Source organism: Schistocerca nitens, chromosome 5 (genome assembly GCF_023898315.1).
Source record: "Schistocerca nitens isolate TAMUIC-IGC-003100 chromosome 5, iqSchNite1.1, whole genome shotgun sequence".
Classification (NCBI taxonomy): domain Eukaryota; kingdom Metazoa; phylum Arthropoda; class Insecta; order Orthoptera; family Acrididae; genus Schistocerca; species Schistocerca nitens.
In genome coordinates, this window is record NC_064618.1 from 635,598,444 (window position 1) to 635,623,642 (window position 25,199).

The 25,199-nt window shown below is 43.6% G+C and overlaps 1 protein-coding gene across 1 annotated transcript in view; it reads left to right on the forward strand.

Moving 5' to 3' along the window:
- LOC126259609 (uncharacterized) overlaps positions 1–25,199 on the forward strand; it is a 124,192-nt gene that overhangs the window by 55,292 nt on the left and 43,701 nt on the right. The window contains exon 3 of the mRNA XM_049956520.1: positions 10,032–10,199. Within this exon, the coding sequence (XP_049812477.1) occupies positions 10,032–10,199 (168 nt within the window). The remainder of the gene's footprint in view (positions 1–10,031; positions 10,200–25,199) is intronic.

Sequence of the window (25,199 nt, forward strand, 5' to 3'; positions counted from 1 at the left end):
GAGAGAGCAGGATTCCACAAAGAATTTAAGAGTGGAAACCTGCTTTTCTCCCTTGCCAGATAACAGAAGGACAGAGTCAATGCTACCCCACACTGTGCTTTTTAATATTCACTACCGGTAATTTATGAGATTTCACACTTTTGTTTCTGAGGTGGTGCTAGTGTTTACAGTGTGTGTGTGTGTTTGTGTGTGTGTGTGTGTGTGTGTGTGTGTGTGTGTGTGTGTGTGTGTGTGTGTGTATGTATGTGTGTGTGTAGACGCGACCGTGCGTGCGTTCCTGTGTGCCCGTGTGTGTTGTCTTACTGGATATACTCTACGAATCGAGGTTTTAAATTCCCTTGCACAGCTCTTCCTTGCTGCATTCCTGACTTCAAAATGACAGGGTGTGCAACTGTCGAAGTATCGTCGATTGTCGACGACGTCGCCCAGCTACATTCCCGTGAATTATTTGAATTTGTAAAAATGCCTAACGAAAAAATTGAATGTAATACCGTTGTCAACATAATTTTGGAAAAATGGCTCTGAGCACTATGGGACTTAACATCTGAGGTCATCAGTCCCCTAGAATTAAGAACTACTTAAACCTAACTAACCTAAGGACATCACACACATCCATGCCCGAGGCAGGATTCGAACCTGCGACCGTATCGGTCGCGCGGTTCCAGACTGAAGCGCCTAGAACCGCTCGGCCACAACGGCCGGCATAATTTTTGAACATTCACACTGTCTATGTGCGTAAAAACGAAGGAAAAGAATATGTTATTACATAAATTTTGTGCTTTTCTCATAACTAATGCAATGTTGGTGACGATCAAAAATGAAAGAGCAATAGGTGCTGTTTTTGATTCCGTACAGCAGACTTACTCTTACGAATCCTTTTTGCGAAATAACAATTTTAAAAAAATTGTAAAATTCATAAACATCGCATTAGGAACAACGTGTCCTTTATCCTTAACTTTAATTTAATCTTCCAAAGAAATGAGAAAAGTAAGGAGCCATAATTTTTTTTTTTTTTTTTAAAGTAAAGACCGGGTGTTTGCGTGTCGCCTTTAACCGAGCGCCAGTCGATATTGTAACAGACGTCAACTGTACTGCACAACACAATTAAAAGATCAATTTTTCGAAACCCCGCAATTGTCTCCCATTGCGATGCAGAAGCTTGAAATTTGGCTCAAAGTTGGACGCAAACTTCCTCTGTAATGGTGCAAAAGCGTGGCGCCCTGCGATGTCACCCTCATGCTCGACGTCGCTTCAAACAGGAAGGTGTCGACACGTGCGAAAACAATTCACTGGAGATGTAAATGAATGACATCACATTGGCACCAAATTTCATCACAATTCTGCCCAACGCCACCGTGAACGTGTCAGACGATGTGAAGGTCGTCATAACTCCGTCTAATGACGCCTATGTGAAGGATGTAACAATCGTGACGCCCATCGTTGCAATTACACGCTTTTCTGATAGGTGACGGAGGAAAATATTTCAGACACAGCGCCACTCGAAATCGACACGAAAAGGCCAGGAGGGGCGGGGGGGGGGGGGGGGGCATGAAGGTTATCAATGAAACAACTCCTTCCCTCGGGATATTGATTCCAATAGATTTCCTGGTCGAAAACAGCAGTTCACAGTGCGATGAGCAATAGGACGATGTTCTTGACAACCTATGACACTGCTGACATGTTCTTGACTATCTACAACAGTGCTGGCACCTTCCACACGTTTCTACCTTTCTCTAAGGACATTGTGAGGCTGCATTCCCACTGAATGTACTCGCACCACTTTGGAGCGCAGTGCGACCGCAATTTTTGCTCTCATTTGCAGGTTGAAACCACTACAGACCGCTAAAAACCATTAGACAAAATTTGAATATGATCAGAAGCAGCAAAGAATGTTTATACATTTCCAGTCTTCCTGTTTTGCACCCTTGCGAGGCGCGATCACAAGGGGGTGTGACACTGACACATATGTGAAAAACTACACAGGGTCCATCTAAGACACTGCCCCAGTATGACAACACCCACGCTGCCACCCACCACGTTTCTTGAGAGTTTTAAAATTGTAGTTGTGCTCAGACAACATCTGAAGTAGTCCTAGGCGCCTACAAGCAGACATCTGGGATTGGAGGTGAATTGAAGGGTTGCCTACGAGCAGGTGGCTCGGACTACTTCACAGGGTACCTCAGTACAGGTAAACTTAGTAAAATTCTGAATAAAGTTGGGTGGGTGCCACCAAGGGTGTTGTCGAACAGGGTGGTGGGGTGCTCTAACAGGAATCCTTTGCCACTTTTTATTCACGCATACCTCAATGTGATCACGCCACAGGTGGGTGTGAAACAGGAGGGCTGAAAATACATAATCACCCTATGCTGCTTCGGAACACGTTCAGATTTGGTCGAATAGTTCGCCTACGAATCTTCTGGCCTTCGTGATTTATGTAGTAACCTTCTTACTGTCCATAAAACCTTTCTTTAAGCAGACGGACTTCTTCTGGAGTTCTTTAGTTTCACAATACTCCCTGTTCGAATTCTTGGCGCTTTGTTATATCCGCTCCATACCAGTACTTGCAGGGGCCCCTAAGTTATCTCTACGTTCGCATTGTCCGCCAGCCTCTTCGCAAAGTGTCCTTTCTTAAGCAAGGCTAGGCCATCCGCCAGGCTATCCTCTTCGTATCTGCAGAATGCATCTCTGGCGCTCTCTCTATGAGGTCCGAATTTCCCCTCGTGATGGGCCTCTGGCGCTGAGAGTCGGTCAAAATGGTCACTGCTGGATGTATCGTAATGCAGATCTTAACTCTGAACAAGTGGACTGAGTAAATTAATCTCTACTTGAAAAGTGCACCGTGATTGTCAACAGAAAAGGTGAGATTCTGCAACACGATAATGGAAGGCCTCTCTGTGCAAGACGAACTCTGGAAAACTGGGGGGGGGGGGGGGGGGGGGGCAGGTATCGCCTCACCCCCCATATTTTCCAGATATTGCGCCATCGGATTTACATTTATTCCGATCGCTTCAACATTTTCTAAGTGGAAAAAATATGAAAATTTGCATGATGTCCAAAATGCCATCTCTAAGATTTTTTCTCAAAAACCAGTTGATTTTTATCAACCTATCAGTGAAAATTTGCACACTGTAGTACGAGGTTGTTCATAATCAGGGGGATTACATCACTGACTAAAAATCAAAACTTGTTAACAGTTTACCTGTTTGAATTTAATCTATAAAAGCGACGTTACTTTCCAACCCCCTAATACAATAAGAAAAAAATTAGTAAATTACTTGCACATAAACAAATAATAAATTTCATATAGCTCACAGCTTGATGCAAATATTTTTAACTAGTATGGTATGAGTGACGGATATTTCAGATCAAATTGGTGCTGCCATCAGTAAGTGAATACAAATCACTCCGTAATTTCTCTTTCGTATCACTCACAAAATATTTTCCTCTTCCGTTGCATACATAAAAATTTTGACTGTCTTTATTAATTTTCAACTAGAATCAAGTCAAATATTCTAAAATTTAAGTATTTTCTGGTGAGTTCTCTGCACGTATAGTGTATAACTTAGGCAGCTTAACAGTGTCTTATAATTAACAAGTCAGTATAGCATTAGAAAATATTTTTTTTTTGTATTTCTGTTTCACTTTCTCCGACAGAAAATGAAATAATTTGTATACTATCATCTTAAAAAGTAGCTAATTACAGATATTTTACACGTACTTTCATTCTTTCCTCTGATTTTAATAGATAACACGTTTTTATTGAAACTAGAGTAATGCAGTAGATCTAGTTGTTTCTGCTTACCTTAAAATCTTTAAAGATCTCAGGAATTACCTTAAATGGAAATAAATAGTTTCTTCTATTAATGTTGAACATTGGAACAAGATTCAGAAATTTATTTCTGTTTCGGAGAAATATCTGTGTAGTTCTTCTTCTGAAGGAAAAACAACCCATTTCTTTTTCATTATATTTAGTTCTATTTTTAACGGTCTTACCAGGGTGCCAAATGACATGTCACTTGCGTAGAAAAATGTTCTCATACCGGCGGTAAGACGGAAAATTTTGTTCCGTTCATAGGTAAAACTCTCCAGTTTATACTTTTTAACATAAAGTGTAATAATTTGTAATATATGTGGTCTTACAAATATGTAAAAACCTAAAAAATGGTTACCATACACTCCCAACTTAGTAGAGAGAAGAGCGAGAACACACAGCTCACTTGGTCAGTTGCGGTGAATTCACAACCTAAGTAAGTAATGCTCCAAAAACTTTACACACTTCAAAAAAAGATTTGCATCACCCCAATTCCCAGAACGTTGACTGTGGATATTGTATCGCAAACACAGTCTCTTTGACTGTTCAGAGATGTCACTAAGCCCGCCCAAAGATGTAAACAACCATACATGAGCAGCGCCTATTAGACGCATGGGGTCCGACAGCCGATCAGTTCCAGTCATTCCGCCAGGAAGGAGGTACACGGTTCGTGTTGTCTGTAGTTCAACCACGCCTAGACGATGAATACCGAGGTTCGATCGCTTCCGCATTGTTACTTTGTGCCAGGAAGGGCTCTCAACAAGGGAAATGTCAAGGCGTCTCGGAGTGAACCAAAGTGATGGTGTTCGGACATGGAGGAGATACAGAGAGACAGGAATTGTCAATAACATGCTTCGCTCAGGCCGCCAAAGGGCTACTACTGCAGTGGATAACCGCTACCAACGGATTATGGCTCGGAGGAACCCTGACAGCAACGCCACCATGTTGAATAATACTTTTCGTGCAGTCACAGGACGTCGTGTTACAAATCAAACTGTGCGCAATAGGCTGCATGATGCGCAACGTCACTCTCGAGGCCCATGGCGAGGTCGATCTTTGCAACCACAACACGATGGAGCGAGGTACAGATGGGCCCAACAACATGCCGAATGCACCGCTCAGGATTGGCATCACGTTCTCTTCACCGATGAGTGTCACATATGCCTTCAACCAGACAATGGTCGGAGACATGTTGGGCGGCAAGACGGTCAGGATGAACGCCTTAGGCACACTGTCCAGCGAGTTCAGCAAGGTGGAGGTTCCCTGTTGTTTTGGGGTGGCATTATGTGGGGCCGACGTACGCCGCTGATTGTCATTGAAGGCGCTGTAACGACTGTACGATACGTGAATGCCATCCTCCGACCGATAGAGCAACCATATCGGCAGCATATTGGCGAGGCATTCGTCTTCATGGACGGCAATTCGCTCCCCCATCGTGCACATCTTGTGAATTACTTCCTTCAGCATAACGACATCGCTCGACTAGAGTGGTCAGCATGTTCTCCAGACATGGACGACGTGACCCACCAAGCACTCTGAGGGATCTACGCCGAATCGCCGTTGAAGAGCGGGGCTATCTGGACCAACAGTGCCTTGATGAACTTGTGGATAATATGTCACGACGAATACAGGCATGCATCAATGCAATAGGACGTGCTACTGGGTATTAGAGGCACCGGTGTGTACAGCAATCTGGACCACCACCTCTGAAGGTCTCTCTATATGGTGGTACAACATGGAATGTGTGATTTTCATGAGCAATAAAAAGGGCGGAAATGATGTTTATGTTGATCTCTATTCCAATTTTCCGTACAGGTTCTGGAACTCTCGGAACCGAGGTGATGCAAAACTTTTTTTGATGTGTGTATTTCAGTTTTCTGATGTTTGGTCTTACTATTCGTAAATAATTATTCTCCTCGTTATTTGAATGAAGCTAGTAGAGTCAACAGTGAGGGGTACTGTTAGAGTCATGAGTACTGTTTATAATATAGACGAGTTAATAGTTCAAAGATATAAGCTTGTAGCTTTTATTAGTGCTTCTGTTAGTGCAATGAAATTTTATTAAACGCTATGTTCCTATATTACATAGATCGTGGATTAACACGTTTAAAAATATGAGTACATATTTCTGAATAATCGCCCAACACTCCGTCAGTGCTACAGTTCCGGCTTGATCTTAAACCGGCCCTGTGCTTCATGCGGATGCGTTTCTCTGGAGCCGAGCTGATTCTTTGAGAGTATTATGTAAACTGAGCGTGTAGAAGGGGAGGGGGGGGGGCGGAGAAAGGAAAGGAAAGGGAAGGAACTATTGATGTAATCTGAATCGAGACTTCATCTGGAATTGTTAGCGACGAATGAAAATGAGTACCGGACCGGGTCTCAAACCCTTGATCTCCTGCTGAGTAGGCTGTCTCATTAACCACTGGGCCACACACACCAGTGTTTATCGCAATTGTGCAAACTATCTCGGCACGCATTCTGGACATCACACGTTCCCACATAGCGCCACTTATCCGCAATCCCCGTCAATGTGCTTCATGCTCGCTACTGTGAGATTCCTGCAGGAGGTGAAACGTAATCATGCATCTGCACTGAATGTGGTGTTTATTTCAGTGCCGATGCACCGTTACGTGCAACCTCCTGCGGGAGTCTCAAAGTAGCGAACATGGAGGACACGGACAAGGACTGTGGATAGGCGGGATTGGGTGAAAATGTGGATTGGCCGGGAGGTGCGCTGGGATAGTCCGCACAATTGCGGTAAACAGTGTGTCTGAATGGTGCAATGGTTTAGGCAATTGCTTTGTAAGCCTGAAATTCTGAGTTCGAATCTTGTCTGGCAAACATTTTCGCTCGTCGCCGCCGATTCCTCATGAAATCCCGGTGTAGCTGACATCAATGGTGCATTCCTTTTCGTTTCCTTTCTCCCCTCTCCACGCTCAATTTACACTACTGGACATTAAAATTGCTACACCACGAAGATGACGTGCTACAGACGCGAAATTTAACCGACCGGAAGAAGATGCTGCGATATGCAAACGATCCGCTTTTCAGAGCATTCACACAAGGTTGGCGCCGGTGGCGACACCTACAACTTACTGACATGAGGAAAGTTTCCAACCGATTTCTCATACACAAACAGCAGTTGACCGGCGTTGCCTGGTGAAACGTTGTTGTGATGCCTCGTGTACGGAGGAGAAATGCGTACCATCACGTTTCCGACTTTCATAAAGGTCGGATTGTAGCCTATCGCGATTTCGGTTTATCGTATCGCGACATTGCTGCTCGCCTTGGTCGAGATCCAATGACTGTTAGCAGAATATGGAATCGGTGGGTTCAGGAGGGTAATATGGAACACCGTGCTGGATCCCAACGGCCTCGTATCACTAGCAGTCGAGATGACAGGCATCTTATCCGCATGGCTGTAATGGATCGTGCAGCCACGTCTCGATCCCTGAGTCAACAGATGGGGACGTTTGCAAGACAACAACCATCTGCACGAACAGTTTATAACACTGACTTCTGCTACTGCTATACCATAACCTTAAAGTAGGAGTCAGTTTGCAAAACAGAATTATGTTGTTATAGCAATTATGGTATAAAGCAACAGAGCAGTGTTACCCTCTGAGAGGAATTTTGTTGTGTTGACCGTGTAGTACCTAACGGAGGTGGCTTATCGGAAGTGAAAGTCAGAATTACGTAAATATTCGATAAGTAACAAACATTATTTTGCCTATCTGCACTGTTTAATTGATAAAGAAAACGGTCGCCAGCCTAACGAGGCAAGAGGATGATTAACATTCTCGTTCAAGAAAATAGTTATTAGTAACTCTAATGGGTAAACACAACCTATACTTGACCACAAGCGGGTGCAATGAACTCTGACACACTCATATGTTTACGGTAAGAGTGAAACTAACAGTTGGAGCAGCACAAACTATTTGCAAAATTATAACAGGTACAGAAAAACACTATCACTTTCAGGGCTTAAACAAACTGAGTGGTCTTTATACTGTTAATATGCACACAAGAGAGACAAACACTTAGTAATCATGAACATATAATTTCCTACTATGCAGTTTTCCACTTTTACTACCGTGAGACATAAAACTAACATTTAAGTAAGATACTGACTCACTTTCTGCGATTAACAACAGGCAGTAATGTGATCATTTACTAAGCAAAACTTTATAAGCCTCAGTCTTGAGAAATTTTAATTTGAAGTTGGCAACAACACATAAATAAGCAGTTTTACTAGGAAAATTATTTCAGCAAGCATCATTAACTTTAACTCACTCTCTTGCCACATTAACTTTAACTTTCTCTTCACTATGTTCAAGATGCATTAATTAGAAAACTGGGTTTTAATGTTCTTTCAGTAAGGACACTCGGTAATCACTTTAGTTCAAACGGAGAGTACCCTGAGAGGTGTTATGATGAGGAGAAAAATCAAGGTAGGTACATAAATTCAGATATAATTTACCTTATATTTCAGCACATTAGCACATCCATTACGCTGATGCTTCACTGTACATCATTATAGTATTACGTTGCAATGATTGCGCAATGTGGTGGCAACTGCATGTTGGTAGGTGGAATTGCAGGCAGAATTGCTGGACTCGGTCATTTCTTGGTGGCGATGATAGATACAAATTCCAGAATAGTTCCAGCTATTTATCCATCCATCCGAGGCATTGGAAAGAAGCAGAAAAAGCCTCTCTCGGAACCAGCACAATATGCATCTTTTACATGGCAGTGCCCGGACTCGTAGCCGATTCGTAGCTCGTCCCCGACTGGTAGCTCGTCTCCGACTGGTTATCAGTTCCAGCTTTTCCACCTAGGCCAACCACAATTTGCGCGCGCTACACAGTTCCGTTCCCGAGGGGAACCACTACACCTCTTATACACAGAATACTAAGAGCCCTAAGTGAGGATCAGCAATTTACATAACAGTAAACAACCATTTTAAACCAAACAGAACATTTGCACATATAGACATTTCTACAAAAAATTATTCACACAAAATTACAATTATATACAGTAAGTTTTGTTCCCTCCAAATGGGACAAAGAATATAAATTGCAGATACACTACTTTGCATTGAACCAAAACATGACGTCAAAGTTTGTACAAAGAAAGGAGTATACAATTTTGTGTTATCTTTCAATCAAACAATATTTACAGAAGCTCAACGGTGTAATTTTAAATAAAACAAAAGCAAAATAAATCAGTAGAGTATTAGAGCTATGGTGTTACAAGTTCGACGACGTTTGCAGCAGCATGGACTATCATCTCGGAGACCATGGCTGCGGTTACCCTTGACGCTGCATCACAGACATGAGCGCCTGCGATGGTGTACTCGACGACGAACCTGGGTGCACGAATGGCAAAACATCATTTTTTTCGGATGAATCCAGGTTCTGTTTACAGCATCATGATGGTCGCATCCGTGTTTGGCAACATCGCGGTGAACGCACATTGGAAGGGTGTATTCGCCATCGCCATACTGGCGTATCACCCGGTGTGATGGTATGGCGTGCCATTGGTTACCCGTCTCGGTCACCTCTTGTTCACATTGACGGCACTTTGAACAATGGACGTTACATTTCAGATGTGTTACGACCCGTGGCTCTAGCCTTCATTCGATCCCTGCGAAACCCTACATTTCAGCAGGATAATGCACGGCCGCTTGTTGCAGATCCTGTACGGGCCTTTCTGGATACAGAAAATGTTCGACTGCTGCCCTGGCCAGCACATTCTCCAGATCTCTCACCAACTGAGAACGTCTGGTCAACGGTGGCCGAGCAACTGGCTCGTCACAATACGCCAGTCACTACTCTCGATGAACTGTGGTATCGTGTTGAAGCTGCATGGTCAGCCATCCAAGCTCTGTTTGACTCAAAGCCCAGGCGAATCAAGGCCGTTATTACGGCCAGAGGTGGTTGTTCTGGGTACTGATTTCTCAGGATCTATGCACCCAAATTGCGTGAAAATGTAATCACATGTCAGTTCTAGTATAATATATTTGTCCAATGAATACCCGTTTATCATCTGCATTTCTTCTTGGTGTAGCAATTTCAATGGCCAGTAGTGTACATAGCATGTATCACAGCTGCGGGTTCCGCATGGTGTGTTGTTTCGGACGTGTCCGGAAGGACCGGCACCATGCAGTCATACCTTTGAGAGTAGCTCGTAGTGAGTAAGCGGGCGTCTGTGATTGCAGCTCTGAGGAACGGCGGCCGGCTGCCCTACGTGTGGCTGGCGGCTGCCCTGCACGGCCTGGTGGTGGAGGCGATGTCGTACAACCTGGAGGACGTGGACAACTTCTGGCACGCGCAGGCGCTCGTCATCTTCCTCGGCCGCCGTCTGCCCCTCCACATCATCCTGCTCTGTAAGTAGCCAAGCCCCACTGCCCGTGCTCTGCACCGCTGATTACCTGGTACTGTCTAAACCGCCCTTCACAAGCTCAGGTTTATCGGAGCAGACCAGTTCTCTACGATCGTCTGCATACCTGGTCTGGAGTATTCAATTCGCATTTACACCTTCCAACCACAATGCTGCTTTCGCACAATCCTGAATCAGTAGCCCGCGAACATAGAGTATTTTCTGGTCATTTCCAAATTAATTGAATTTGTTTATAACTATTCTACCTAGTAAAATGAAAAAGACCAGTGCAGATAATACAGACAAAAGAGCGGTTTCTAAACCGTGTAACGCTGTCGCGTGTTAATCTTTTGAAGGGTCTAAAACTGAAAAAGAATATTTCTTTAACTACCTAGAGCAGATAATCATTCTTTGTATGGTTGCAGTATGTTACACCTCATACAAGGAGAAATGGCGGTGTAGTGTTTTCCCTGAGGCCAGAGAAAATGGACTAGTTAAGCCAGTAGCTAAAAAGTAACATTGCCACAGCATCCGCTGATTGCCGACCTATTTACAGTCTTCCTACACTCTCCAAGTGTGAGGTGGAGTGGTTGTGGTCGTAGTAGTGCACACCCCTCAGATGCAAAATTATAGCCCTGAGATACGAAGTTAAAGTCCCTTTGATTAGAAAACGGAGTGTAGCTCCCTATGCAATCATGCAAATTTACTTTTCAGAAGGTAATGAAATAGTCCACCTGAATTTAACGGGGTTAGGCCCACCTTCACAGATTAATAACCATGCGTGAAATACACAGGTCAACCACCACGCAGCACCATATACTTGTTAAGAGAGACACCTAACTCTTGAATGAAAATGTACGATATCGAAAAATGCTATTTAACTTCCTTAATGTGCGTTCAGAAGGGAAAACCTTCAACAAGATGACCATGAGTGAAAAGTTAAAGAAACTTTTATGTTTAACTTAAATCTTGATACCAATTCTGGGATCACATAATAAATATTGTCAATGTCCAAGCCAAAGCCATATCAGAAAGTGCTGATAAAAAGTGAAATCAGAATAGCAAACACCGTACAAAGATGCAAAGTGCATCCTGCAAATCAAACAACTAACTCCCGTCATCAATTACCACAACGACTAACTCCACGAAGTTAACAAATACTACACCCCGACTCATACCTTGAAGCGCCAAACAAACTGGTATAGGCATGCGTATTCAAATATAGGAATATGTAAACAGTCAGAATACAGCGCTCCAGTCGACTATGCCTATGTAAGACAAGTGTCTGGTGTTATAGTTCACGCACGAGCGATAGAACACAGCCACTCCGAGGTACCGATGAAGTAGGGACTTTCCCGAACGACAATTTCACGAGTGTACCGTGAATATCAGGAATCCGGTAAAACATCACATCTCCGACATCGCTGTGGCCGGAAACAGATCCTGCAAGAACGGGATCTACGACAACTGAAGAGAATCTTTCAACATGACAGAAATGCAACCCTTCCGCAAATTGTTGCAGCTTTCAATGCTGGGCCTCAACAAGTGTCAGCGTGCCAACCAAGGAAAAAATCATCGTATGGCTTTTCGGGGCCCAAGGCCCACTCGTGTACCCTTGATGACTGTACGACACAAAGCTTTACGCCTCGCCTCGGCCCGTCAGCACCGACATTGGACTGTTGATGACTGGAAACATGTTGCCTGGTCGGACGAGTCTCATTTCAGATTGTATCGAGCGGATGTACGTGTACGGGTACGGAGAGAACCTCATGAATCCATGGACCCTGCATGTCAGCAGGGGACTGTTCAAGCTGGTGGAGGCTCTGTAATGGTGTGGGGCGTGTGCAGTTGGAGACCCCTGATACAACTAAATACGACTCTGACAGGTGACACGTACGTAAGCATCCGGTCTGATCACCTGCATCCATTCATGTCCATTGTGCATTCCGACGAACTTGCGAAATTCCAGCAGGACCATGCGACACCCTACACATCCAGAATTGCTACAGAGTGGCTCGACGAACACTCTTCTGAGTTTAAAGAGTCCCGCTGGCCACCAAACTTCCCAGACATGAACATAATTAAGAATATCTGGGTTGCCTTGCAACGTGCTGCTCAGAACAGATCTAAACCCCCTCGTACTCTTACGGATTTATAGACAGCCCTGCAGGATTCATGGTGTCAGTTCCCTCCAGCACTAATTCAGACATTAGTCGAGTCCATGCCATGTCGTGTTGTGGCAGTTCTGCGTGCTCGCGGGGGCCCTACACGATATTAGGCAGTTTCTTTCATTCTTCAGTGTATCATGGAAAAGCATTGTTGCCTGTATCTCACCAAATAACTTCCAGTGCTTGTGCATGCATGCGCGTTGGCCGTGTGTGGCAGTTAACAGTGTTAACGACTCATCTTTGCGCCCATGAGGCTGCAGCAAGATCATCGTTCTTGGAGACAGCAGGCAGAGTGTCTTTCTTTACTATAATTCGAACTTCTCTCTAGCTTTGGAAAAGGTCCAAGTCATCCACCAACGACAGCAATGATTCCGAGCGCCGTCCAGTCTCTATCTTTCTAGTTATGTTCCAAAGCAGCCGTTGAGATGCAGTGTCTTTCCGTTCCCATGGAAGTTTCCAACCTCTGCTTTTTTTTTCAAATCGAGGAGACATTTCTTCACACGGCCCTCGTGACTTTGGACGAGCACTAGCTAGCCTGTGGACATGCCACCACCTGTCATGTTAACATGGCCAGCCCAGAGCCGGGGAAAAAGGCGAGAGTGAAGACAGCCTCGGCGCTGAAGCCCACTTTAAGCTACAGTTTTATGGCCATGTCGACAGCTAGTTGCTTGCTACCCTCCGCCGTCTCTCTCTGCTAGGCTGTTGTGCCGAATAAACGAAAAAAAAAACAGCTTTTCACAAAATTAAGTGAACATCTAATTAAATTACTGGTTCTACCGTAGGCAATATGTGGACTTACACATGCGCTTTGTAAGTAGTTATACGTATTACCAAAAGAACATCTCAGTTATCCATTCATAATGTTAAGAGACCTGGAGAGTACTGTGGGAGCATAGAAATATGAATAAAATTATGTAGGGTGGCGCTACATGAATAATTAAGCCGCCTTACAGAAAGACTTGGAATATATAGTCCACGTCCTGGTAACCAACTGCAGACAACCTACTAGACGAACAGCAATCATGTTATCATAAACATCACAGCTCAACACCTACCTTAATATAGGTAAAAGATGACCTGAAGTTTGTCATGTAGGCGACTGTCATAATTTCTTAGATTTCAGAAAAGCCTTCAACACTGTAGACTTCGACATTTTATTTGCCTAACTCAGTAGCTCAAATTTCTCATCACGTGCAACAAAATGGCTCCACTCGTATCTGACGTCTCAACAGCAATGCATCACATCTGGTGTCTGGTACCATAAAGTCACAAAGGAGACAGTATCAGGCGTTCCCCACTGTTCAGCATTACGTCCTATACTCTTTTCTTTGTATGTCAATGATGTGTCATAAATTTTGTCCTGTTGCAATCATCAAATGTATGTTGATGACCTCCAGTCGTATGTAAGGGCAAAATGAATAAACTTCAGGACGCCTTCTGAGAATTGCAGCATTGACCTGTGTATACTATCAGAACGGGCACAGAATATAGGGTTAAAGCTCGACCTACTGGTTGGTCATTGTAGGCTCATTAGCCCTAAATATCGGGAATCCCTGCAATCTTTAATCCTAAATGGGATAGATATCAACTTCTCTCGCTCAGCAAAGAGTCTAAGAGTAATAATAGATGAGAAACTAAATTGGACTGAGCTCATAACTGCAATGTGCAAGAAGGCATCTGCGTCTCTCCATGCCCTACAAAAATATAGAAAGCTCTTCTCTTTTGGGCTGAAAAAGAAATTTGTACAATCGCTTATACTTTCAGTTATTTATTACAGCGATGTTACCCTGCTATATCTGTCCATAGAAGCTCACGGCTCCTATAAAAGGTTGTAAAATCGTGTGTTCGATATATCTGCAACATTAGACTGTTTTGATCACATTTCACCATCATACATACAATTATCCCGGTTGTAAGCACACAAAAGCAGAGATTTCCATACACTCTGTCTCCTCTGCTATCTTATCATCGTACACACACCATCATCTCTCTCTTCGGCCTTAACACTCTTGTCTGAACAACATGGAAGAAACACCCGTTCCCCTCAGAGCAAATTCCATCAAGCAGCCACTTTCTCAAAGTCCTTTTCTGCAACAAGGATTCGACTCTAGAAAAGTCTCCCTCATTGTTTTAAAAAAGCTATGTTACATCTCCAGTTTCAAAAGACAGTTAATGCCACATCTACCTAAGCCACAGTAATGTCTACCTTTGTACCTGCACACACTCGTTATCCAGCTACATCCCTTTTCCAACCAGATCTTCCCAATTATCTAGTGCTCTTAGCTGGTGCAGTCTACATAAATTTCCCTTCGCCGAAACTCGTTATATCAGAAAATAACAATTTTGTGCGCCTATCGATACTTTTTATATCTGCCACTATCGTTATTATCATTGTCATTATTATTATTATTATTATTATTATTAGTGGCAGCAGCAGTAGTTGTTGTAATTCCAGTATTAACTTTAAGAGTTCTTAGTCAGAACTGTTTATAGAGATTGTCTCTAATACACTCAAATGATTTATTACTATCCGTCGTATTAAAATTACTTTTATTTCTTAGATAACTATGTGGTAAAAATGTTGTATGTGTGAAACGCTTGTCCGATGTAATAGTGGGCCTGAAGGCCCTAACCTATTAAGATTAAAAATATAAATAATGAGAAAATCGATAAGTGCTTATGAAAGACTTATGGTGACGTTGAGGTACTTGGAAAATGGCAGAAGCTTTGATGAACTCAAATTTTCTTATGTGATATCACCTGCATTGTTGAGCCGCATCATCCCATAAACATTTCGTGCCACATCCATAGTACTAAAGCAATTCATTTGGTTTGCACATCTGGTCCACGTCAGTTCAAGCGCCGCCAGATTCCGTTCAGACCGAACGCAGACAGTAACTCAGAGAAATTTTTCAGTCGGCTATTATTTCACGCGCAACTGTTCGTCTGTACAAACACTCTCTGTATAGACAAGTCGGTGCAAATACCAGAAAGTGTAGGTGTGCAGTTCATAGTCTTCTCCTACAGCGTTCTGATATTATTGTATCAGAGATCTTGTTCGTAACAGGTTTTCATCCAGTCTTACTAAAGTAATGCAGAGTATCAGATCATGACACCAAGAGAGTATAACTTGAACGGTATCTTCCGAATGGAGAATGCTCACTACAGTTGTACCACAGAGATCGGTATTGAATCTACTGCCGTTCTTGTTATAAACAGTGTTAAATGAAATGAAATGTCGTGTGGCTAGGGCCTCCCGTCGGGTAGACCGTTCACCTGGTGCAGGTCTTTCGATTTGCGCCACTTCGGCGACCTGTGCGTCGATGGGGATGAAATGATGATGATTAGGACAACACAACACCCAGTCCCTGAGCGGAGAAAATCCCCGACCCAGCCGGGAATCGAACCCGGGACCTTAGGATTGACATTCCGTCACGCTGACCACTCAGCTACCGGGGCCGGACAAAAAAAGTATTACATATTTTGAGAGTTGGTAATACGGACCAAAATAAGACAAAAATGTCCAGTACACATGAACTGCAAAATGCATACTTAAGGAGATATAAGTTCTTGTTCATCTTCGCTGCTGTGAAACACATCTCTTCTTCTGCAAACCCTTTGCTATTACGAACGACTTACAGAATGCAGTAAACAAATAAAAACACATTCCTCTGTTATTATCCATGTATTCAGCATGCGGTAGCGCCTGTTAGTGTTGTCACTAGCTATAAACCGTATTCACAGTACTGAGTAAGTGCAGCGCATCATTAGTTCTAAAGGAACCAGTTTGTGCTTTGTTAAATTTGTGAAATGTTTTTACGCTATAGTTTTATCTTTGCACTTACTAGCAAAATGGTAGCCTATTTTTCCACACGGATAATGACAGACATGACTTTCTATTACGGTCTAGCAAAGGGCAGCTGAAAAATATCCAGTACGCATGTTACCATCAGCACAGCTATTCAGTCGTGTTTTCCACCTATCAGCAGACTCTGGTTCCATAGCTCCAAGAACGGCGGATCATTGCAGACCACCATTCGTACTCCAGTTATGGAGGAGAGGGTATTGCAACGAGAGGAAGAAGATCCTTGAACTAGTGTACGTCGAATTTCAGTATCTATCGGAGGTAGACATCCTCTAACCAGGGCTATACCCGTATCACGTACAGCGTGTTCAGGCCTTTCAGCCACAAGATCAACCGTCCAGAATGCAGTTCTGCCAATGGCTTTTTCAAATTTGTGGTGAAAATACACTTCCCACAACAAAGATCTGTTCACAGATAAGGCTGGTTTCAAGCAAGATGAGACTGCCACCAATTTCCACGTCCGACATTAGTGGGTTGCTGTAAATCCACATGCAGTTGAAGAAGCAAGGCATCAGCGCCGATTTTCAAGTAATGTATGGCAGTAGTTCTTGGAGACTAATGGGACCTTACATACTACCAACCACGTTGACTGATGCACAATATCGTCAGTTCACGTCAAACGGACCTGCCTGTCCAACTACAGGACGTACATTGGCTGGCGATGTGGTTCATGCATGATGGCGCACCAACCCATTTTCTCCGAAATGTCCGAGAACGCCTCGCACAGACATTTTATCTGTGTTGGATTGGTCGGGGAGGTCCAGTACGTTGGCCAGCTCGCTCTCCCGATCTCAGTCCCTTGGATTTTTTGTTGTGGAGATACCTGAAATCTTCGGTGTATCCAAGCAACAATAATAATGTCCAACAAACACTAGACGAACCACTCATCAGTGTCTCCCAGTGCATCCGTGACCAACCTGGAGTTTTTCACAGAGTGCTTGATTCCCTACGACGACGGACAGAAACATGCCTTGCTATGAATTTTCCTCCTTAAAACCTGTTGCGATACTTATGTGTCATCCCCTGTGGGTCTCGTTTTCTTTACGAAAAAGAAAAATACAAAACTTTTGTGATCATTCAGATTTCCTCGTTGTGGTTGATTGATTACTGATTTACCTCTGAGAGTTCAATCGACTTTGTATTTCCATTTTCGCACAATGTTTAGACGACCAACCCACTCGTCTTCTTCAGGTGTTGTGAGTTTTGCTGGTTGGAGCGCTGGCAGTAAGAACACAAACAGCTTAACTCGGAACACTTGAAGACGGCCGGCCGCTGTAGCCGAGCGGTTCTAGGCGCTTCAGTCCGGAACCGCGCTGCTGCTATGGTCGCAGGTTTGAATCCTGCCACGAGCATGGATGTGTGTGATGCCCTTAGCTTAGTTAGGTTTAAGTAGTTCTAAGTCTAGGGGACTGATGACCTCAGATGTTAAGTCCGATAGTGCTTAGAGCCATTTGAACCATTTCAAGAAGACGGTCGGGTCGTTTTCGAAACAATTTAGAAAAATTGAAATAAAACTCGGCTGATCTCCTGGAAGCATATCATTAACCAACAGTTTCAGTTGTTTCCTATTTTAGACCTATCACATATCTGTGAATAAATCAACGTGTCTTGGTCGTCAAGAAAAGAAGGAAGGTTAGCGTTTAAGTTTCTGTCGATACTGACCATCTCCTATAGCGATGGGTCGGAAGCGCAGATCGCATGTAATAGCAAGCATATTACGTTAGGAGCTCTGCTGTTTCACGATAGCAGAATGATGTGCTGTAATTTGTTTACTGCATTCTGTAGATTGTTCGTAATAGCGAAGAGCTTGCGGTAGAAAAGATGTGACAGTAGCGAAGATGAACAGGTGTTCATAGCTCTTATGATATGCATTTTAGAGCACATGTTTGTTCGAAATTTTTTTCCTGTTTTAGTCGAAATTACCACCTCTAAAAATGAGGAGTACATTTTTAACACCCTGCACAAAAGATCGGTCAATAAATATCCCAAAGGCTACAGTAGGTATTTTTCATGACTACGCAAGGATTGTAATCAAGCAAAACGGAGCCATTTGTACATTTGAATTGTGAAAAAATTATTAACTACTTCTTTTCCAGTGAACTGTTGCTGAACGTACATAAAATTAATAACATGCAATTCTGTACACAAGACCTGATCTTAAAATTAGATATAATGTATGAGCGCAAATCAGTAAATGGAAAAGAATATTCTAAATTCTTGGATGGTTGATTAGAACCCAAAATACGTGTCACATGCTTCTTCTTAAGCTTCTAAGTTCTTGAACTTGTGCTGTACAGGTAACAGCAGAATTTGGAAGTGAAAAATAGAAGCTTGATTAACTTATATTTTCACTCACTAATGTCGTATTGTCGTATTCTGTTGGAACCTTTCGTTGAAGAAGGATCTATTCGTTTCACTGAGTCGTTTAATAATAATAATAATAGGTGTAGGTAGGGTAGTAGTTACAAGAGGAAGAGGAAGAGACCAAACAGCGAGGTCATCGGTCTCATCGGATTAGGGAGGACAGGTAAGGAAGTCGGCCGTGCCCTTTCAAAGGAATCATCCCGGTATTTGCCTGGAGCGATTTAGGGAAATCACGGAAAACCTAAATCAGGATGGCCGGACGTGGGATTGAACCGTCGTCCTCCCGAATGCGAGTCCTGTGTGCTAGCCACTGCGCCACCTCGCTCAGTAATAATAGGTATCCACTCTAGAACGTCTTTTAGGCAGCTCCTCAAACAGTTTGGCACACTAACACCAGAATCATAGAACATTTACTCCGTTACAGAATTTGCTGTCAGCAATCAACAGAATTTCGGAAACAGCAGTAACATGCCTAAATCTGATCAAAAGTATCCGGGCACCAACAGTGGACTTTAATATATGGCCTGTCCACTCTTAGCCTTCATAGCGCCTTGAACTTTACCGGGGACACTTTTAATGAGGTATCTGGATGCCTGTGGTGGAGTGACAGCCCATTCCTCCTCATAGCTGAAGCCAGAGAAGACAGCGATGATGCACACACGGGTCTGGAGGGAAGTCGACGTTCTAACTCATCCCAAAGGAGTTGCATTCGGTTCAGGTAGGGATTCTGGGAAGGTTAGTCCATTTAAGGAACGTTATTGTCCACAAATCATTGGCTTACAGATGCTGCTTTATGACAGGGTCATGTCACACTGGAGCAAACGATCATCACTCCGAACTGTCCCTCTACCATAAACAGTTCACAATGCTGAAATGACTTAATATCCTTCCTCATTTAGAGTTTTCTTAAGCGCAGGAAGGGTACCAGACCCTGACCTTGAGAAATACCCCCATACCGTAATATACCACCTCCTCCGTACTTCAGTGTTGCCACTACATAAGATGGCAGGCAACTTCCTTCACGTTTTCACTTCACAGTCGCATCATCAACAGCCAACTTGGGCAACTTTTAAAGGGTTAAAATATCCGTGCCAGATTTGTTAATCAGATGACATCCAATGACTGGATCCAGTGAGCTCTCCTGACCGACCCATTCCGCTGTTATTATTTCCTACTGACAGCACAATAATCCCCGCATCCTTTTATGCTAGCGGGCCGCGTCTCGTGACATCTGGTGGTCAATTCCGCGTTACGTAGAGGTGGCCGGATACGTTTGATCAGGTAGTGTATAATACTAGAAGAAGAAATGAAAATCCATCATTTGATTTCAGCGTGGCACATATAGGAGTGACACATCCAGCCAACAAAATCCGTAATCACTTTCTCAGTAATGTGAAGACGGTAATAGCTAATAAAATTTAACTTTAGAAACAAATTTTAATCGTCTGCTTGACAACTCCTGTATCACGGTTTGAGGCGCCATGCCATGCGCGGCCCCTCCCGCCGGAGGTTCGAATCCTCCCTCGGGCAAGCGTGTATGTGTTGTTCTTAGCATAAGTTAGTTTAAGTAAGTTTAATTAGTGTGTAAGTCTAGGGACCGATGACCTCAGCATTTTGGTCCCTTAGGAATTCACACAGATTTGAACATTTTGACAACTCCTTGCATCCAATAGAAGAATTTTTCAATGCGTGCAAGAACTGCCTTTCAAGTTTTTACAAAAGCAACGAAACAAAAACTTTTTTTGTTCTAATTGTTTTCCGTTCGAAGCAACTCCAAAAAGATTTTTTTTCGCCACGATGTAGGTACCTCAAAACAGCCTCTTTAGGTGACCAAAACAGCTGTCCACATTTTCTGTTTTGTTTGGAATAAGGGAACAAAAAGAAGGCGTTATATGATGAACCAGGTAATAGCATGCAAAGCGACATTAATTCCACGTTTTTCCTTGTCAAATAATCTACTGCATTACGGTACGTGAAGCAACTGGCATTTTCATGGTGAAGAATGATGCTACGTTTTCGGCTGTTTTTACTGATTACTTCGGTGACTTGTAACACACAAATTGTTGCACACAATTCAAAGTTATCTGTTCCCCGATCCTCTAAAACACTGATCGCCACATGTCCAATATAACCAAAGACAGCTGGCCGGTTCTAGGCGCTACAGTCTGGAACCGCGCGACCGCTACGGTCGCAGGTTCGAATCCTGCCTCGGGCATGGATGTGTGTGATGTCCTTAGGTTAGTTAGGTTTAAGTAGTTCAAAGTTCTAGGGGACTGATGGCCTTAGCAGTTAAGTCCCGTAGTGCTCAGAGCCACAACCAAAGACATAAACGATCATTTTCTTGAAAATACTTCGTGAAATAACTTCTTTTATTGGTATCTGTCGTCTTGCAACACCCCAGCTGTTGGTTGCCACATACCTTCCGATTCATATGAATACACCGATGTTTTGTCTCCTGTTACTGTGTTATACAGGATGTCTCACATTTTCCTACAGGAGACAGTACTGGTCAAAATTAGAAGAAAAGTTCCCAAAGTTATATGTGTGGAAAGCAATACCTGTTGAGATACGGGACAATCTCTCATCTGATTCCCATCTGTCTTACGTAGCAGCAGACTCTACAGGTAGTACTGCTCCCTGTGGTTATCACACATCCTAACACTTCTTTTAGCTCTTCTTAGCAGTAATTCACGCGCGCTTTTAGATACACCTGGCACCATTCGGATTGCGTCACATGTGTCGATCACATGTTCCTGTAACTTCTGCACATTGTCAGTGGATTGCGCGGTCACCAATGCCTTTATACACGAGAAAGCGATGTGCACATATACAGACTGAGGTACTATCGCATACATGCGATACTATACACAAGGTGTAAAATGGCAGTCCATTGACGGAGCTGACATTTGTACTCAGGTGGTTCATGTGAAAACGTTTCTGACGTTCTTACGGCCGCACAACGCAGAATGGTGGTTGGAGCTAGACGCATGCGGCATTCCATTGCGGAAATCATTAGCGAATTCAATATTCTGAGAGCCAAAGTGTCAAGAGTATGCATAGAAAACCAAATTTAAGGCATTACCACTCAGCACGGATAATGTGGTGGCCGATGGCCTCCACTTAATGACCGATAGCAGCGGCGTTTGCGTAGAGTTGTCAGTGCTAACAGACAAGCAACACTGCGTGAAATAAACGCAAGGACAGCCGACGAAATTTGGCGTTAACGGACTATGGCAGCAGACGACTGACGCGAGTGCCTTTGCTAAGAGCACGACGTCGCCCACAGTGCCTCTTATGGGCTCGTGATCATATCAGTTGGATCCTAGACGCCTGGATAACCGTGGCCTCATCAGATGAGTTCCGATTACAGTTGATATGAGCTGATGATAGGTTCGAATGTGGCGCAGAGTCCACGAAGTCGTGGACCCAGGTTGTCAACAACATACTGTGCAAGTTGGTATGGCTCCATAATGGTGTGGGCTGTGTTTACATGGAATGGACTGTGTCCTCTGATCCAAATGAACCAACTGGATCATGTACTTCATGTTCCCAAACAAAGATGGAATTTTTATGGATGACCGTGTGTCATGTCACTGGGCGACAATTGTTCGTAATTGCTTTGAAGAACTATCTGGGCAACATGAGCAAATGATTTGACCACCCAGATCGCCCGACATGAATCTTATCAAATATTTATGGGACATAATGGAGAGGTCACTTCGTGCACCAACTGCGCCGGTAACACTTTCGCAATTATGGTCGCCTGTACAAGCAGCATGGCTCGATATTTCTGCAGGGGACATCCAACGTCTTGTTGAGTCCATGCCACGTAGAGTTGTGAACTACGTCGGGCAAAAGCATGTCCGAGACGATATTAGGAGGTATCCCATGACTTTTTTCACCTCAGTTCAAATGTCCCCATAACCAGGAATCCAACGGATTCAGGTTTGTTGGACGGGGTAGCCACGTTACAGGATCGCCTCGACCAAACCATAACCCATGAAATATTGCGGTGAGGTACCGTCGCACATTCAGTGGAAAGTGGAGTGATACGCCGCATTGTCTTTCTGCAAGGCTGACATTCTGCAGTAGCGCTGGTAATTCATTGCGCAATAATCGGTGATATACTGAACTTGTTAATCTGTTAGTCAGTCTATGGCCCTATGAGTCTGTCACTGACAACACCTGCATCACTTATACGTGACTGCTTATGTGTGTGTGAACTTCTAAGGGACCAAACTGCTGAGGTCATCGGTCGCTAGACTTACACACTAATTAAACTAACTTAAATTAACTTATGCTGAGAACAACACACACACCCATGGCCGAGGGAGGACTCGAACCTCCGGCGGGAGCGCAGTCCGTGACATGGTGTCTCTAATGTCTCTAACCGCGTGGCCACTGCGCGAGGCTGACTGCTTGCGATTTTCAGTAAAATTGTATGGAATCCATTAGGAACAGATCTTTATCATAGCAAAGTGTCAATGCAGAATGTACTGCAGCCTTCGAAATGTCTAAGGATGCCTCTGTCTCACCCAAAGCCACATGCCGACACTTTGTTATAATGAAGTGCATAGCATCGACGTTCGACGTTAATGAAACAACAATCGACTTTGGTCAACCTTCACGAAATTCGTCGTGATGGAAACATGTCCATGATGAAAAGTAAGACGATTGTAAACAGTTTTTTCTGGATGTCATTGGTTACCGAAAACTGAACGAAGCGATTCGATGCATTGTTATGGAGTTAGGCCTTTGCGACGATCGTAAAAAAATCATTCAACGAAAACTTTCACATGAATTTTCAATGTGTTCTGCAAAACTGCTTCTTTAAAAGTTCAATCTAAGAAGCTTACTAATCGCACACTTTAGGGTGTGACTTTAGGTCGCTAAGGAATTTTTACGCCAGTTGCCAACCTGAGCTACATTACTATACCGTGCACTGTAGCAATAAAGTAGGCATTGTGAAAATAGTGTTGCTTCGTGTGGGCTTTTGTGCGCTTTGATTATTATTCTCGTTCAGAAAAATAAGCGAAGAGGGTGTACCTGATCCTTTTAGCGGCTCCTCATCGTTCTTTCATAAGCTATAAACTGGCTTCCTTGCGAGAAGGAGGCGTGGCTTGTAGAGATCAGAAATGAGCTCCTTATATTCGCTTATAACTCGCAAGCGAGTCTGTGACGTCATCTCCAAACTCCCCGTCTCCCTCTGCCCGTAGATTCGACTCATCAGTTTCCGCCGAAGCGCACTCGTCACCTGAGTCTGTTGTCGGGTGGAGCCCATGCAGAATACAATGGCCGATAGATGGGCAGTCAGCAGGACATGCGTGGGGAGCCGACAGTAGTGTGGATTACCGGCAGGCGCTGTAGGGGAAATGCCGAGAGCTATAGAGGAAACGCCATTTTAAACTGAAACCTGAGCTCACATTTTTTTCTAAATTTAAAGTGGAGCCCCTCCACGCCCACACTTGCATGGTGACCATTCAAACAGATGTCACCTCTTCTTTGGATAGTATCAACAAAGAATTCCGCTAAAAACGGAGCGATTTATTTTCGCCTGACCATTGTAACATTTGTAACTTTCAGAGAAGCGTCATGAGTGGCGAATTTTGAGTAAAACTTAAACGTTTCTCTTGTTGCCATGTTAAAATTTGCTTCTTTTGCCAAAACACAGCGGAATTTACACAATCTCACCGCAATAACATGTGCAGTTGCGAGAGAATTCTGAAACGGTGGTTTATTAAGTGAAGAACAGAGGAAAAGTAAGGTCAGTAGCTTATAATAAGCACGTCCTCGGTACAAATTATAGGTGCAAGTTTTCACTTCCGTTGGTACAAAGCCTGTAGCATTTCTCGTTTCACCAGATATCAATCGACCTTAAAAATTACATTCTGTCATCGAAAACGTCAGTAGTTTGTGGAGTAACACTGTAGATAATTACAAGGTGTGCAACTTTGCTTCCGCTGTTTGCCGATAGGTGGCGACAACGGTAAGTAGCGGTCAAAAGAAACAGATCGCAGACGTCAGGCAGTTAGCTTGGATCTCGGTCAACATAACCTCATTCAAACATTAGTCGATTTGTTCCCGCATCATAAAGTTGTTCTTGACTGAAATTGTCAGTTTGCGAGCCTAATTCTCGTCATTTGCGGAAGGTGTTAATGTTTTGTTTCAATATGAAGAAAACAGCGGCTGAGTCTCATCGAATGCTCTCAGGTACGTATGGTAAGGACGCTATTAGTGAAAGAATGTGTCGTGAGTGGTTTCACCGCTTCAAGAACGGTTCAAAAATTGTTCAAATGGCTCTGAGCACTATGGGACTTAACTTCTGAGGTCATCAGTCCCCTAGAAGTTAGAACTACTTAAACCTAACTAACCTAAAGACATCACACACATCCATGCCCGAGGCAGGATTCGAACCTGCGACCGTAGTGGTCGCGCGGTTCCAGACTGTAGTGCCTAGAACCGCTCGGCCACTCCGGCCGGCTTCAAGAACGGTGATTTTAACGTCGTAGACCTGCATAGTGGTGGAAGAGAGAATGTTTTCGAAGATGCAGAATTAGAGACCTTGCCGAGTGAAGACTTGCGTCAAACTCAAGAACAGTTGGCACGATTA